General features: G+C 40.5%; 1 protein-coding gene across 9 annotated transcripts in view; it reads right to left on the bottom strand.

Annotated features, from left to right (window-relative positions):
* The window catches only part of FUBP3 (far upstream element binding protein 3), a 59,063-nt gene extending 42,302 nt beyond the window's left edge, over positions 1–16,761 (bottom strand). For 8 of the 9 annotated variants that reach the window (XM_024193039.3, XM_024193045.3, XM_024193044.3 and 5 more), the window contains exons 1-2: positions 16,606–16,761; positions 9,317–9,422 (exon numbers count right to left, since the gene is read on the bottom strand). In XM_024193039.3, the coding sequence (XP_024048807.1) occupies positions 9,317–9,422; positions 16,606–16,692 (193 nt within the window). In that variant the 5' untranslated portion in view covers positions 16,693–16,761. Of the gene's footprint in view, positions 1–5,225; positions 5,368–9,316; positions 9,423–16,605 lie in introns of those variants that run through there. The other variant, XM_026657239.1, reaches the window with a different exon arrangement.
* Between the last annotated feature and the right edge of the window lie 878 nt (positions 16,762–17,639).

Here is a 17,639-nt window from a genome sequence, read left to right as displayed (position 1 = left end):
CCCAATACTTCTGTTAGTCTTAAAGGTGCCACAGGACCCTCTGTTGCTTTTTACAGATTCAGACTAACACGGCTACCCCTCTGATACTTGCCACCTCTGCAAAGCGCTTCTAGATCTTTTGAACAGAGGTGCTATGTAAGTGCACGTAAAATTAAATAGACGTTACAGTGTGGGTATTCGTGCCAAAAGAGCCAGTTTTGCCCAACTGTGCTACCAGTTCTCAGTTAGACCCCCACCCTGTCCAAGCCCTGTGTGTGTGAAGAAAAGCATGCACCCATTTCAGACTACTTCTCAGAGAAAGGAAATAATGAAACTGAAAATCACCTGTTTCAGGCTCCATTTCAGACCCACAGCCTAGGTCAGTGCAGCCAATTTTAGTAGCTCTAAATTGTAGATTAAGGTTATTTTAAAGGGGGGGGGGGGCTTATGCACTGTGTTTTCCAATACTATGACAAATCTCTTCTCTCAGAAAAGGCTATAAAAGCAACAGAACTTATGACCAATGCATTACCATTTGTCACAGAGAATTTCATACTCTTTCATCACTCAGCAGTGCTGACAGTCATTTACAGAACTGTACAGGTATGAGTTAAGATTTCCTAGACCCTGGCAGTTCATTCCCACATTCAGCTGTTGGAAAACTGGATTCAGAGAATATGCAAGAGTAGTAAGTAAGAACAAAAGTAATTTTGCAAAAAGCACAAAAAAGTTATGTGGGGAAGCTGTAGTGGAGAGGACTGCATCCAGCCATGAACATGCAGCATAAAGAGAACAATGAGCCAGGCTATTTTTCACTACTGGCTTTGTTTTGATACTTACCAGAGGGGTTTAAACATGTGTTGGATTTTGGAAGGGGTGGTTATGAAAGTCATCTGAAAAACCCCTTTGTGCTGATGTTTCCAAACTGTGGTCCATGGATCACTGGTGCTGTGCTGAAAACTGGCTGGTCACATAGCACTGGCTATCCTTGTTTCCAGCTACTGATTATTAAAAATATAACATACTCTCCCAATATTACTTTTCCATAGACATGATTATTAAAGAGGTCTCAGGGATATTATGCAGTTGTAGATGGGAAGGGATGTGGTCCACACAGTCTTAGTAGGGAGAGAGCTGGTCATTTATAAACATCTGTAAATCATGGACTACCAAAAAATTGACAACCTCTGCCTTAAATGTCTCTATTTAAAATTCAGTGGGAGTTCTGTGAAGAGGCTTACTAGACTGGGCTCCTAGTTTGCTGCAGTAATACAATTTTCTCATCCTACACTTAAAGAGAGGGCATTCACTGGGATAATCATATTTCTGTTTAAGATTTACTTACTACAAGTAAAACCTAAGATTACTAACACTGAAATAATAAATATATTTCCTTTCCCCCTCCCATCCCTACAAGTTTGATGACTTAGTGAATTTCACAGATTTTGCATGTGGTCACTTATTTTTTATCCCTGCACAGTCAGTCAATTTCCATTTTGTTTGCATGGTCTTACACAGCAGAGTATTTTTTTAAAAAGGACATTTTGACTGTAAAACCACAAAGATATACAAGGGGGGGGTCAGGGACAAATAAAGTACATTCAACTTTAAGAAAGCTAGAGACCAGATTTCAAGCACAGCAGTCCATTAAAGTACAGAGTAATATCTGTATTTCTATCCACTGTATGCAGACAAAGTCTACATGTACAAAATCCACCAGAGAGTACAGCACCTCTAAAAGGTTCTGCTTGGAAACCAAACAATGCCTGCTATAAGGAAGCATCTATATGAATGAGGAACTTACAATGGAATTGAAAGGAACTGCAATGAATCAGCAAGCTCATTACAGAAGCTGAATTTGTGCTGCTGAGGTTATTTAACAGCACTTAACCAAAATTTGGAGGCATTCATGATTTGCCGGTAAAACTTCACTGTGGGCTTAAATTTACAAGTGCAAGGTCTGACTAGATAAAATTATATTTGTATATATATATGTATAAAAGGGCTGTCAAGCAATTAAAAAAATTAATAGCGATTAATCGCACTGTTAAACATTAGAATACCATTTATTTAAATATTTTTGGGTGTTTTCCACACTCAAATATATCAATTTCAATTATAACAGAATACAAAGTGTACAGTGCTCACTTTATATTTATTTTTGATTACAAATATTTGCACAGTAAAAAACAAAATAGTATTTTTTAATTCACAAAGTACTGTAGTGCAATCTCTTTAGCATGAAAGTTGAACTTACAAATGTAGAATTATGTACAAAAAATAACTGCATTCAAAAATAAAAATGTAAAACTTTAGAGCCTACAAGTCCACTCAGTCCTACTTCTTGTTCAGTCAATCGCTCAGACAAACAAGTTTGTTTACATTTGTAGGAGATAATGCTGCCTGCTTCTTGTTTACAATGTCACCTGAAAGTGAGAACAGGCGTTCTCATGGCACTGTTGTTGCCAGCGTTGCAAGGTATTTACGTGCCAGATGCAGTAAAGATTCATATGTCCCTTCATGCTTCAACCACCATTCCAGAGGACATGTGTCCATGCCGATGATGGGTTCTGCTCGATAACTATCCAAAGCAGAGCGGCCCGATGCATGTTCATTTTCATCATCTGAGTCAGGTGCCACCAGCACAAGATTGATTTTCTTTTTAGGTGGTTTGGGTTCTGTAGTTTCCACATCTGAGCATTGCTCTTTTAAGAATTCGGAAAGCATGCTCCACAACTCACCCCTCTCAGATTTTGGAAGGCACTTACCTTGGGTCGAGTGCTGTAGTTATCTTTAGAAATTTTACATTGGTAACTTCTTTGCATTTTGTCAAATCTACAGTAAAAGAGTTCTTATAACGAATATGTGCTGAGTCATCACCACAGACTGCTATAACATGAAATATATGGCAGAATGCGGGTAAAACAGAGCAGGAGACATACAATTCTCCCCAAGGAATGCAGTCACAAATTTAATTAACACATTTTTTTTTAAAATGAGCGTCGTCAGCATGGAAGCATGTCCTCTGGAATGGTGGCCAGAGGCATACGAATGTTTAGCATATCTGGCATGTAAATACCTTGCAATGCCTGCTACACAAGTGCCTTGCGAACACGTGTTCTCACTTTCAGGTGATATTGTAAATAGGTGGGCAGCATTATCTCCCACAAATGTAAACAAACTTAATTTGTCTGAGCAATTGGCTGAACAAGAAGAAGAACTGAGTGGACTTGAAGGCTCTAAAGTTTTACATTGTTTTATTTTTGAATGCAGGTTTTTTTTTGTACATAATTCTACATTTGTAAGTTCAACTTTCATGTTAAAGAGATTGCACTACAGTACTTGTACTAAGTGAATTTTAAAATACTATTTGGTTTTTTACAGTGAAAATATTTGTAATAAAAATAAATCTAAAGTGAGCACTGTACACTTTGTATTCTGCATTATAGTTGAAATCAATATATTTGAAAATGTAGAAAAAAATCCACAAATATTTAATAAATTTCTATTGGTATTTATTGTTTAAAAATGCGATTGATTTTTTTAATCACTTAATTTTTTGAGTTAATTGTGTGAGTTAACTGCGATTAATCAACAGCCCTAATATATATGAAATTCTAAAAGTGCTTTGGCCATTTATGTATTAAGAGTTCCCATAGAACCAAATACATCGGTTTCAGATGCCATTTTGCACTTTTCAATTCTGATTTAGATTTTAATAAATGCAAGAACTGCCATACTGGACCAAATCTAGTCCAGTATCTAGTCTGACAGCAGCCATTTCAAGATGCTGAAAGGAGGTCCAAGAACCCCAACAAAATCTTGGCAATGGTTAGGCTGCTTGTGTGCGGAGACCACTGCCTATCACACCTGTATTGGCTCATTGTACTCCCCTGTCTGTATCCATCTGTCGTCTCTTGTTCTATATTTAGACTATAAACTCTTTCGGGTAGGGACTGTCTTTGTTCTGTATTTGTACAGCACCAAACACAATGGAGTCTTGGTCCATGGCTGGGGCTCCTAGCTGCTACAATTATACAAATACATAATAACGTAACAGGCAGTTATTGAACAACCTGCCCCATGAAAAGTTGCTTTCTAACCCTCAGTCGTGAGAGATCAGCTTATGTCCTGAAGTGAGACGGTATAACCTGACGTTTTTCTTTTAATCTTTACTAATGCTGGATGTTCTTGCTATCCATACAATACTTAAACCTTAACTGAAGTCTGATAAGCTTTTGGCAGTGACTACATTTTTTGGCCATTAGTTCTCTGGGTTCATTATACGAGCACATATACCGGGGTGGCCATATTATTGGTTTATAGACTAGGATAATGTTGACTATTATTCTCCATCCCACTCCTTAGACATCCTGACAGTTTTCTTTTTTGACCATGGCTGCACACTAAGCAGAGGTCTTCACTGAGCTGTCCATAAGGATGCCCAGCTGTTCCTCAGTTGTTACAGTTGATTTAGAACTGAGTCAGATGTACGAGTAATTAAAATTATTCCTTCTAATGTGCAATACTTTGCACACTTAACCAAGTCAGGCAATTTTTCAATATGCTCTTTCATTCGTTTTTGGTTTCGGGATAACATGTTCTAATGAAAAGTCCCTCACTCCTACCCAACTGCTATCTGGTTTGCTTTCTTTCTAAAATGGAGCACTTTAATGGATGCTATCTCCATCATGATCAGGTCTACTGGGATCTTAAGAAGTGAGGGAGGAATATCTGAGGCTTTACTTCCTACACTCACAAGAGGCCAACATCTTTCCCACTTCTGAAGCACCCACCACTAATGAAAAATTGCTTCAGCTGAGACCATCACCAGATGCTGGAAATGGAACAGCCAGCCTCCCAATCTACCATTATAAAGCATTCGATTACTGCTAAGCTTAGAAGATGTTAAGTGGCAAGTATTATTTTACTTGAATTACGGACAGGCTCCAGGCTTTTCTACAAGCCTGAAATTTGTTTTCAAAAGCCTATCAGAAATATCCTTACTCAAGCAGACACCGCCATGTTGTTGGGGAACTGTTCCTACTTCATAATTATTGAAGTGACTATCCGTTTCGGTCTAGTTACATGTGAATTAAAAATATTTCATTGGAACCTGACATAATTGAGCTCAGTTTTGCATAATATCTTGTTATTTAACAATGCATGCAACAACAAGTTCAAATCAAAGGTAGGATACTTTAATAAAAGGCATGGCAAAAAAGTGCCAGAGGGAAATTTCTTACTTGCCAAATACAGACTAGGTGATTGTGCAACATGCAGGAATTTCCAGTCCAGAGACTGATAAAGTGTGTGCCCCATGGTAGAGAGGGATTCATTCTTCTCTTTTCCCCTCCCCAATGCAACTGGTCTGTTAATTTCTTCATTCTAAGGGCATAAATACATGCCACAATCTTATTTTGGCAGATTAGTGAAGCAAGTAAACATGCAGAATTTATTACTACTATACGATTGATATTTACTTAAAGGGTAAGAAGATTAAAGTCAGGTTTGTTTTCACATAAGCTTTTTTATACCATCATCCCTCACACTTAAATGTAGTAAGCTTGACTATTCATTGCCATTTCCACTTCAGAGACGCTAAATGCAAGGAAGACAAGGCTGTTGTAGAGAAGCTAAATGAATTTTCTGCATTGTCTTCACTGTAGAGGATGTGAGCGAGATTCCCACCCTTGAGCCATTCTTTGTAGGGGACAAATCTAAGGAACTGTCCCAGATTGAGGTGGTTTTGGAACACGTTGATATGTTAAACAACAAGTCACCAGGACCAAAGGGTATTCACCCACAAGTTCTGAAGGAACTCAAATATGAAACTGCAGAACTACTAACTGTGGTATGTAACCTATTGCTTAAAATCAGCCTCTGTATCAGGTGACTAAAGGATACCTAATACTTAAATCCTAGCAGCTAAGAGCAGGTAAGTGTAACTTCAGAACCAGACAAATTGGCTGAAACTTAAGTAAAGAACAAAATGATCAGACATAGACATAACCACAATATGTTGGGGAAGAGTCAACCTAGCTTTTGTAAAGGGAAAGCATGTCTGACCAATCTATTCGAATTATCTGAGGTGGTCAACAAGTATATGGACATGGGTGATCCAGGCTATATAGTGTACTTGAACTTTCAGAATGCCTTTGACAAGGTCCCACACCAAAGGCTCTTAAGCAAAGTAAGTAGTCATGGGATAAGAGGGAAAGTCCTCTCATGCAGCAGTAACTGGATAAGAGATAGGAAACAAAGGGTAGGAATAAACGGTCAGTTTTCACAATGGAGAGAGGTAAATAGTGTGGTCCCCCAAGGATCTGTACTGAGACCTGTGCTGCTCAACATATTCATAAGTGAGCTGGAAAAGAGGGTGAACAGTGAGGTGGCAAAATTTGCACAATTCAAAATTATTCAAGATAGTTAAGTCCAAGCTGAGAGCAAGAACTTAAAGGGTTCTCACAAAACTGGATGACTGGACAACAAAAATGGCAGATGAAATTCAATGTGATAAGTGCAAAGCAATGCATATTGGAAAAATAAACCCAAACATACATACAAAATGATGGGTTCTAAATTAGTTGTTACGACTCCAGAAAGAGTTCTTGGATAGTTCTCTGAAAACATCTGCTTAATGTGGAGTGGCAATCAAAAAAACTAATAGAATGTTAGGATCCATTAGGAAATGGATAAATAAGACAGAAAATATCACAATGCCACTATATAAATCCATGGTATGCCACACCTTGAATTCTGCATGCAGTTCTGGTTGCCCATCTCTAAAAAGATTAGAATTGGAAAAGGTGCAGAGAAGGGCAACAAAAACGATTAGGAGTATGGAACAGCTTCCATATGAGGACAGATTAAAAAAACTGGGATTGCTCATCTTAGAAAAGACTAAGGGGCTATATGATATAAGTCTATAAAATTGTGAATGCTATGGAGAAAGTGAATAGGGAAGTGTTATTTACCCCTTCACATAACACTAGAACCAAACATAAGAAAGTACTACTTATCACAACGCCAAAAGTGATGTCTTGAAGGCCAAAAGTATAACTGGGTTCAAAAAAGAAATATATAAGTTCATGGTGAATAGGTCCATTAATGGCTATTAGCCAAGATAGTCAGGAATGCAATTTCATAACCATATACCCCTAAGCTCTGACTGCCAGAAGTTGAGACTGGACAACATGGGATGGATCACTGCATCTAGTCATTCCCTCTCAAGCATCTGGAAGTGGCCACTGTCGGAAGGCAAGACATTGGGCTAGATGGACCATTAGTCTGACCCAGTATGGCTGTTCTTACGTTCACTGCAGTCAGTAAAATATTTTTCAACTCTCACTGGAAGAAGCGTTAGGCCCTATCACTGAGCACTGTAGTGAGCATAATTCTGGAATGGAGGAAAACTCCAGAAACACCCTCATTAGACATTAATCAGACATTTGTTTTTGTTGAATTTCAGAGGAAATGAAGCACGGAACCACTGGAAAGGAAAGAGGGGCTATTACAGCTCTAACTGGATCAAAATGAATGTCCTAAGCACTTATGGTCAAGTCAAACACAAAGTTTTGGTTAGTCTAGTAAGGCAACTAGTAACACTCTGAAGAGGCCCATTTTGGTTTCGAAAGAGCATCAGGTTTGAACAGTTCACTGGTTAAGCTGGTAACACAGTTTTGCCATACAGAAGACCAGGATATGGAGAATTAGAACAGGCTTCTCGCTCTCATAGCAGGGCATTGGAAGCACTGAAAAAATGATGCTTTAGTTCAGATGGAAGGGGGCTGGTCTCACAGGAACACACTCCTTCCTCCAACAACCATATATATGTGTATGTGTACGCACGCACAAGAGGAAATATCCCACTGAACTGAATAGGAAGCAAGTGGCAGCTCTCCTTTTGGACACACATGGCTGATATGGAGGAAGGAGTGGGTTAAGGGAAATCTTCTGACAGCTGAGACGACAGCAGGCCAGGAACTTCTCTCCCATGCCCCAGAATGATTCTTCAGAAGGAAGAGACAGTCCACCTATCTTATCAGCATCTTGTCACCTCCATTTCCCAAGGCCATTAAGAATTAACAGAGATGAGGGGGATTTTTCCTTCCACAGGTGAAACCCTAAGCCGAGACCTTGTTTGCCTGCCTGCATCCCTCCCCAGTGCTGCTCTGGTGTTGCCCCACATTAGAGCATTACCCCAATCACAAAAAAAATCCAGTGACTAAAAGTTAATCTACATTTAAAGAGAGAAAGTTATGGTTATATGCAAAATTTCAAAGTCTGAACAGTATATTTGCAGAAAAGAATCACCTGGCAAAAAAAAAAACCAGAACCATAAGTAGTAGTATTCTAATCTGATGAGGAAAAGGAGACCACAGCCCCTTTGATACAACCGCCGCAACAAAGAAGTGAGGGCTTTTTGGTGCTGTAAAGCAGCAGGTAATAAAACACCCTGTTCCAAGAGCAGTGCACAACTGATGACAGATTCGTATGGACACATGCATCCATTCTGACTTCTGTAGCATCAGAAACACAGCAAAAATTAACAAAGAAGTCAAACTACCAGCCAGGAAAACATTTTCAGTGATTCACAAGGATATTTCAAATAATGGAATATTAATAAAATATAGGGATCAGACAAGGTGGTCTATCTAGTCTAGTCTTTTGACTCAAACCATGGCCACCACCAGATGCATCGGAGAAAGGGTTAAGAAATACTGTAATGGATAAATATGGAATAATCTTCCCACTAGGAATTAGGAAGAAATTGCTTTGAGCAGGGCGTTCCTGCTTTGAGCAGGGGGTTGGACTAGATGACCTCCCTAGGTCCCTTCCAACCCTGATATTCTATGATCCCCATCAGTTTCCTCTCTTAAGTCTCTCTTTAAAACTTGTGCTGAGATGCATACATAATCAGCTGTTGTGCTGTGACTGCTGCTCATTACACTTGTTATAATCATCTCATGGCTACCATGTGCTATCATCTACCTGTCGTTTACTGTTTTATTGGTAGACTGTAAGCAATTTCAGGCAGGAACTGTCTTTTTGTTATGTGTACATAGTCCCCAACACAATGGTGCCTCATTTACAATACAAATTTTAAATAATCCTTGTACAATGTATCATTTTGTTAGTTGAAAATATGAGTGTTGTAGTATCTGAGCAAGACTAAACAGCACAGGAATTCTTGTGTATAAGCTCTACACACACAATTATCCACTAACTAATCTCGGCTATTTCTATTACAAATGCAAAACTGATCCATGTCCACAAATAACATTCCTGAATGCTAGATCTGAAATACCTATTGTCAAAAAAATAGCCAGCTTACCTCCATCATCCAAGGGCCTTTTTTGTACTCCATAACCATAGACAGAGGGGTCCACCAGTGGCGCGGTATTATTCAAGTGAGGAATATCTCCAATTTTAGCAGCAATCTGTTGAAGCAGATTTTTTTTTAAAAATTAGCATACATGAAATGTCAGCCATAGCAACTGAATTCTTTGGTCCTTGCTGTCCACTAGAGCACTTTCTCCTGTTACTATTTTGTCTTTTTAGCTACTAAAATCAGGGCTTTCATGGTGCAAAGGTGAAAAAAAATGCAATTTACTTCATCAGTTATCAGAAGTAAGCAAAACCAGTTATTTCTATTTCAATAAGTTCTCCTTTGCCCAGCTTTGTTTCCTGTACCACGTCATAGACATTTATTTAAATATCAGATGTTATTAATAGAGGATGGTCCAGTAGTTAGGGTGCTAGCCTGGGACTCAGCAGCCCAATTCCGTGTTCTGCAACAGACTTCCTGTGTGATGTCAAGTAAGTCACTTGTCTCTCTGTGCCTCATTTCCTCGTCTGTAAAATGGGGATAGTAGCACTTAAATCACAGGGGTGCTACAAGGATAACTACATTAAAGATTATGAGGTGTGCAGATACCATAGCAATGGGGCCAGACAAGTAACGCAAATAAACGTAGGGACACCAAGACACTACCCTAGTTTTTTTAAAAGGGATTTTTGTTAATAAGAGCAGCATAAAGTACACGAAAGGATGCTTCATGCAAAACCTGACGAATGTTCAGAGAAGTGTCTTATTCTATATTGTTCCCCCTCATTCTTTTCCAAGGAAAAATATTTCAACAGGCTCTGTATTAGGAGTTTGATGGAGGATTTAGTTCAGAAGGAGAATAAGTAGCAGAAACAATCAATCATTTCCACACAATCAGTTCTGATGTCAGAATATTACGAATCGGGATTTCAGTAGAGAATAAGCAACAGGAACAAATTTAAAATATCTTTTTACACAGATGTTCTTCATCATGAAGGGAAGAGAGATGGAAAAATATAACCAAAGGTGTTTCTAAAATGTAGCTTTCCTTGCAACAACTGACACATATCTACAAGGGTTCAAGTTGCTGACACTACCAAGGGCTGCAGAAGAAAAGCTGACCGTCCAAAATTCAGGATCTGCAGGAAGTAAAGTAGAAAGCTCCTTGTAACATGGGTTTCTATTACACTAAGACACTGCTTTTCAGTTCACTCTAAAAAAACAAAAACCACACACACATCATTTGTACTACGGAGAGTGAATGAAAATGGCCTTCGATTGTCTTTAGTCCGCCCCCTCCCTTTTTTAAAAAAAATATTAATAGTATCAGGAATGCAAGTTCCAAAAGAAGTTCTTGATTTCCCTCTTTTTCCTATCGTATTTTTGTAATCGCGATGGGGTGCACTTACATGCACACCCGGAAATTAACACAGGCAGCTGAAATCCACGTTGAATCTTTTCTAAAACAAAAGAGCCCCCTTTCACTGAAGAGGAAGGGGTGGTCAGTCTTAGGGCCGGTCTAGTTTATTTTTAATATATGGAATAATGCAGCACCACATAATGCTGCAATTAGAGAGACTGACACCAAACAACTCAGGCATGGTTTATTTGTGTCACCCAAAACCACTGGCTTCATGTAAATACAATTTTAGGGGTCACATTAATATGTACTGTCCACCTCCCCACACATGTGCAGTGTCTCGGGAGCCTTCTTATGTAACTTGTCATATTCCATACCATGACATGTTTCTGGCCCTCCTCCCATCTGCTATCCCTCGCTTGGTTGCTTTATTAAAGCTATCTACATTTCAAATACCACTTCAATACTGAAAAATAAAGATTAACATCAGTTTTTGGAATCTACTAACAGCTCCTATGTAGTAATTTATAATCCACAGATCTGCAACAGACTGGGTCTGCCAGCCCTAACATACTGTGACACGTTACTGATATGTTTTAACAGGTTCATTGAGAATAGTCTCCCATTTTAACAGTTATTTTGTTCAATTTCTCCCCCCCCCCTCCAATTTCACAACTGAATTTATACTTTAAATAGTTCATTTGGTCCAAATCCTGCCCTTGGCTACACCTGTGCTGTTTCCCAACCACCCTGCTAAGAGTAAAAAATATACGATTAGGGCAGAATTTGGCCCCCAGAAAGTAGACTAAAATTCAAAGTCAGCATTTTCACAATGCACAATTATTTCAAGCTGGTCAAGGCTTATGAAAATGTTAAAGATATATTTAAAAAAAACGCTGTTGGATTATACAGGGACCACTGACCAATTCATTACCACAGGAGAAAAAAAGATCAAAAACTACAACGTAAAGTTAGCAAACATTTAGAATAGATGCAGCAGTTAAACAAGAGAAATTAAAACATAATGTAAGTTACAAAAGGAGCCTCGTTTATTACTACAGGTTCTGCAGGAAGATAAATGAAGCATGCTGAAGCTAGGAAATTAACAAAAGCATGCAGCCCCAGCCCTTATCTGACTGGGTGACCTTGAGTAATGTACTGCTAGCTACTGCGTTCACCCCTCTAGACGTCATTCTCCATTCCCCCTATATAAAAGCCTTTATTCAGTTTAATTCTAAAGTGTGTTGTAGAAACATCACTAAAGCAGAAATTATTTCTGTGATTGTCCCACTTTTGGGATTTGGCTGGCCATTCAAAACCTGAGCTACACATTTGCAGAGGTACAGTCATGGAAAAAAGTGATAGTTGTACGTGCTTTACTATTTACAATAAAGATACAAAATAAAGTTATTTTTTTAAATTGAAGTATTCCTAGTAGTTAGGGAGGCATATGACCTGGTACCTTTTAGACTTCTGCCCATTTATACTTCTGGTGCATCCTTCTTTTACAATATTGTTTAAGGATTTAAAATCCATTCATGTGCAGAAGATGAAAGTTTCAACGGCAAGTGTGGTAGGACCTAAACCATCAACTTCTACAGAATTTAGTCTAAGTTTCTAGTTTACGGCTACAAAAAGATAATCTTTCAGATGTTAACACAATACAGGTCAGTGAAGTATTATCGCCCTGAGTCTTCAAACAGCTCCAATGCCTCCACTGCTGCTCATGTTTGTCAAGCAGAATACTGAAGGAAACGTGATTTGCTTCAGTTTCTCAACTGCTATCCAGAACCCTGTGAGGAGTGGTGAAAATGTCCAGAACCATGTAAATTTTGTTTTGCCTTAACCGGGAAAACTAGCTGCAGCAGCAAAGACCAGCTATTAATTTATTCAAAGAGAATGCAAGAGAGAATCTAAGGGGGGGGGGGAGGGAGATGTAGAATAGCTGACACCTTCCTTCCCCACCCCTAGGAGTCCAGAAAAGGGACAAAGAGGCAGATAAGTATCTCGCTTCCAAAGGAGTGGTTGGATTGTTCCTCCTGCCCCCCCTTTTTTTTTTTTTAATAAAAAAGGAGACCTACAGGATAGAGCCTGATATGAAAGATGGAGTTTACACACAGGGCCCTGATGGGACCATGATAAAAATCCCAGCACCTATGGTTGGCAGGACAAGGGCTTACCAGCCCATTACCCAGCACATCACATCAACGATGGGGCGGCCAACATTGTCTTTTGTGTCTTCCTCTAGATAATTAATTTAAACCTCTGGCTAGTAAGTATCTGGCTAATTTCTCAAATTTAGATTCTTATGATGAAATCTTACAATGCAAATTACTTCACAGCAAAAGTGCAGTGTGTATAAATAAATATAAATAAATAAATAGGATATGTCCATTAATTTATCTCCTAGAACTGGAAGGGACCTTGAAAGGTCATCGAGTCCAGCCCCCTGCCTTCACTAGCAGGACCAAGTACTGATTTTGCCCCAGGTCCTTAAGCGGCCCCCTCAAAGATTGAACTCACAACCCTGGGTTTAGCAGGCCAATGCTCAAACCACTGAGCTATCCCTCCCCCCTGTATGTGGAGAGGGGTCTAGCACCATACAAATAGGAATGATTTATCACAAGGTGAGACCGTTAAGGAGGGGAAGGGAATGAATCAATTTGTTAATACAAGTTATATTACTTAAAGGAGTAATACAAATGTTCTAACACACAAAAGCAATACAATTCCAAATTACAATATCAGCAGCCTCCCTATGTAGGCTGGCTACTGCATATATGTCAGTCTGCTAATACACTAATCTGAGATTCCCTATGGAGCAGGGGAGAGAACATGGGTCTCAAAGCTTTGACACTATTACTATTAAAAAAAAAAAAAAAGGAGGGTTCACCTAGGACAATCCAATAAAGCAAGACATAACTCATTTCTTTGAAAGATCCTACAGACTTCTATGGTTGCTAGCTCATTTCACAATGTCTAAGCATGCAGTTACAGTGGCTGATCATCCTGTAGGTCTACTGGCCTGAATATTTAGTTACCCACAATACTGATGGTACGACCCAGATTTACAATACTATAACCCATATGAGAAGTGAAAGTGGACCTCCAGCACATTTAGATTAACAGTCGTATATGCAGCTTTAGTTCAAAATTGATTCAAAACCACATGAGAGGGGCATTTACATCAATAACCTGTAGCAGCTTTAGGGTTTGCATGATTTTAAGTGAACACAGTTCATAAAAAGGTACCATATTGCTGAAAGCCGCCCTCCCCTCAATGACATCTGCCTACAGAAGAAGTATGGCATGGACAAGTACTGTGCAAACTTTCTTATTTTCAACCAAAATCTTAGTCACCATCTTTAGGGACAAGACAGCAGAATCTGTCTCTATACACCATTCAACAAGAATGCCAGAGGTGCGAACTGTGAAAGTTGGATTTGTGAGGCACACAATTGCCCACTAGGAAGTGAACCAAGACCACCTTATTTCATATTGGTCACTGAGACCTCAGTGACAAGGATTTGGTCACATCACACCTGGGCACGAGCCAAACTACTTGTACTAAATTACTAAATTCCCTTCACAGCTATTAAGATAGTGAACTTGATCTTAGGATCTATTTTTTGCCCAGAATGAACTCTCCCCCCTCCCCCAAAGCATACTGAACAAAGCTGTCAAGCCAGGCAGCATACAATCATCTTACAGAATAGCAGATCAATGACTCAACTACCAAAACCTGGGGAGCCCACATTTATCAGAGAAATTTATTTTCATTGATAAAGGCCTGGAAAGCATACTGTTTCTAGGACACTTCATTTGAAGCAGATGGCTTTGAAGACTTTAAAAGCTTAGACTAGAGTAACTCAGTACATTCTGGGCCTAGGGATACCAATTTATTCATTCCCCTATAAAAGGTAAAGAAAAGCCAATTTACAATGAATGTAGTTTAATGCTCCATTTTCTCTGGGTACGAGCGTGTGGAACAATCCTACCATAACCCACAAATCTGACAGAGCAGCCATATAGGATAGATAAACGATCAACTTTCACTAGCATACAAGGGTCAATACAGTCACAGAAATTCCCCCTTCATGTTTAACTTGTTATTGATCCAGTGAATGGTGCATTTCAATAGGAGTTCAGTATGTTTCCAATGCAGGACTCAGTTTCCTTTCAAAAAGCCACAAATGATCAGCAAATAATGGAAACTTTTCTTCTACCTGAGCAGGCTGTCCAAGATAAAGTCCATCCATTACTTAAGAACAGGCAGAAAACACTCAAATACTCAAAATGAATTTTTGCAGCTGGAGGCCTTCAGTAAGAGGTCCAGATTATGACATGTGTCTACGATATTTCCCAATACAACAGCCTCTAAAGGTTAACAATCTGATGCTAACAGGAAGACTCAGACATCAGCGTACAGTCAAGTCGACACAGCTGTAGTAGCCACTGAAAAATCTGATTTGCAGCCTTGTCTGGGTCACTGCAGATGAGAGCTACCTATTGCATATTGTAAAACATGACTAAGATGTGATGCTTTGGATCAACAGCTGAAAAGCAGTAAGTCGCAGATAATTTTTGTCTTTCTGAAAAAAGTAGATGATGTGCTACCTAGAACAGCCAGTGTCTTTGCACAATTCTCTGAAGACTAGATTAAAAAAAAAAAAATCAATATTCGCTACCATATTGGTTTATGACTGAGTTGTACAGAGTGGTGAGCCCTTTCATTTCATTAGAACAATAGCTCGAAAGGTTTTATGATCCAACTTATTTCTCCAGGAGCTGGGCAACAGGGAGATCTTTTCTCCCACCACCCCAGCAATACTGGAAAGTGACAGTGAGACCATACAGAATCTTCAAGACTTGCTTCTAGTAGTTAGCCATGTTATGTCCTGTTGGGATGTAAATAACCACAATGAACAAGTTGCATTTAACACCTGCGATAAATATGGAATGAGAAAGATGATGAATACACAGCAATGAATTTTGCACAACTAGCAAAACCCATGAGGCAGTGGCCGCTTGTCTCTGAAATCACTTTTCATAAACTTGCACTTTACTAAGGAGCACCATAATTTCTCAGACACCCTAGATTTTACGCAGAAAAGTTGTTTGGATTGGAAACCCTCTCCACCAATCTTTGAATATTTTTGTTTCAGAATCACAGAAGTTACACTTTTCCACCTCTTCTGGGATGGACACTAACCCCTAACTATAAATACAGTATTTCCCCTATATTATAGTTTAAATTGACTTGTCTGGACTAGTCTTAAGTATCTTTCAAAAACAACAACGGGTGAATGCTTATTTCTATCCATTTTGCCAAGGAAAATGTTGTAAAATAGTATTTCTTTACAAAATAGCCACTTTCTGTGTCATAAGCCCAACCACCGAACTGCAAAGTAACAATATCTCCCAAAAGCCCCCAGAACCTGCACCTCCAGCTGTCTGACCTCCTTCAACCTTGCATCCACATAAACCCCTTAGGGGTCTATTCCCCCCCTCGCACCCAACACTCCCTAATTACTACAGAGGGGAGCTGTTTTCAGGAGCACTCTGGTCTCCTGGGTGATGAAAGGCGCTGCACAGACACACGGTCCGGGCGTTATTTTCCAGAGAGAAAGGTGGGCAGGTGGTGAACAAGGCCTGAGAGAGCCACGGGACTAGTCTCCCCAGCTCCCCACAAGCTCTGCCGCCCATGCAGGGTGCGCCTAGGGCGCCCGCCCATGCCATCCCCGCTCCCCCCTCGCAGGCCTCGCTCCAGCCCCCCGGGCCCTTCCCCAGAAGGAGGCGCAGGCCCCTGCGCCCCACACGCAGGCCGCTCCCCCCTCTGCCCCACTGGCCACCTGGCCGGGCCGCCCCGCTCCCTCTCCCGCCCCGGGGCCTAGCAGCGGCTCCGAGGCCTCCTCCTGTGCCCGGGCTCCGTTACCTGGCGGACCCGGTGCAAAGCGTCGGCGAAGCCCTCGGGTTTAATCCCCACTGGAGCCGCGCTCTGCCCCTGCGCCAGCTCCGCCATTACACGCGCCAGCCACCCCCACCACTACCGCCACCGCCGCCGCTCCGTCCTGCCTGCCTCTTTCCGCCGCCTGGGCACCCGTACCCGGAAAAGGAAAGGCCCCAGACTTCCGCCGGAAACAGAGGGGGAAGGGAGGCTCAAGCCCAGCAGATAGGGGGCTTTCACAATGACGTAAGCACCCCGCCAGAACGAGGCTGCTTCCGGCGCGTGCACCCCTTGCTCAGGGACGGTGCTTCTCGTGCGCTGCTGGCTCCACATGGCTCCCTGTGGGGAGAAGCATGGACCGAGCCCGGCACTACTAACCCCATCCCACGGAGAGCCACTCGGCTCATTGCCCTCCCTTATTTATAGCATCGCTCATTAGCATCTTAATTAATGATGATAGTCCTAGATAATACTTAGTCCTGCCATGAGTGCAGGGGACTGGACTAGATGACCTCTCCCGGTCCCTTCCAGTCCTATGAGTCATCAATATATCACACACTTATACCAAGCCCCCAGGGATGGTTGCCCATGAAGTTTCCCAGCTTGCTACAGTTTTGTCTGTGCCACCCCTACCTCCCCCACACAAGGCCCCCAAATCATGTCTGAGTCCCCAGGGCATCATAATGTGACACAGTGATGCAATGTGATTATTGCTGCTGTTCCATTAGAAAGAAAAAACAACAACCCTAGACCAGTGTTTCTCAATTGGGTACACAGAGGTCTTCCAAGGGGTACATCAACTCATCTAGATGTTTTCCCAGCTTTACAACAGGCTACATAAAAAGCACTAGCAAAGTCAGTACAAACTAAAGTTTCATACAGACAATGACTTGCTTATACTGCTCTATATACTATACTATACACTGAAATGTAAGTACAATATTTATATTCCAAGTGATTTTTTATAATTATATGGTAAAAATGAGTTCAGTGATAGTGTGACTGTGACACTTCTGTATTTT

The sequence above is a fragment of the Terrapene carolina genome, unplaced genomic scaffold (assembly GCF_002925995.2).
Source record: "Terrapene carolina triunguis isolate 2854851 unplaced genomic scaffold, T_m_triunguis-2.0 Scaffold238, whole genome shotgun sequence".
NCBI lineage: Eukaryota > Metazoa > Chordata > Testudines > Emydidae > Terrapene > Terrapene triunguis.
This window is presented reverse-complemented; position numbering and strand designations above follow the sequence as displayed.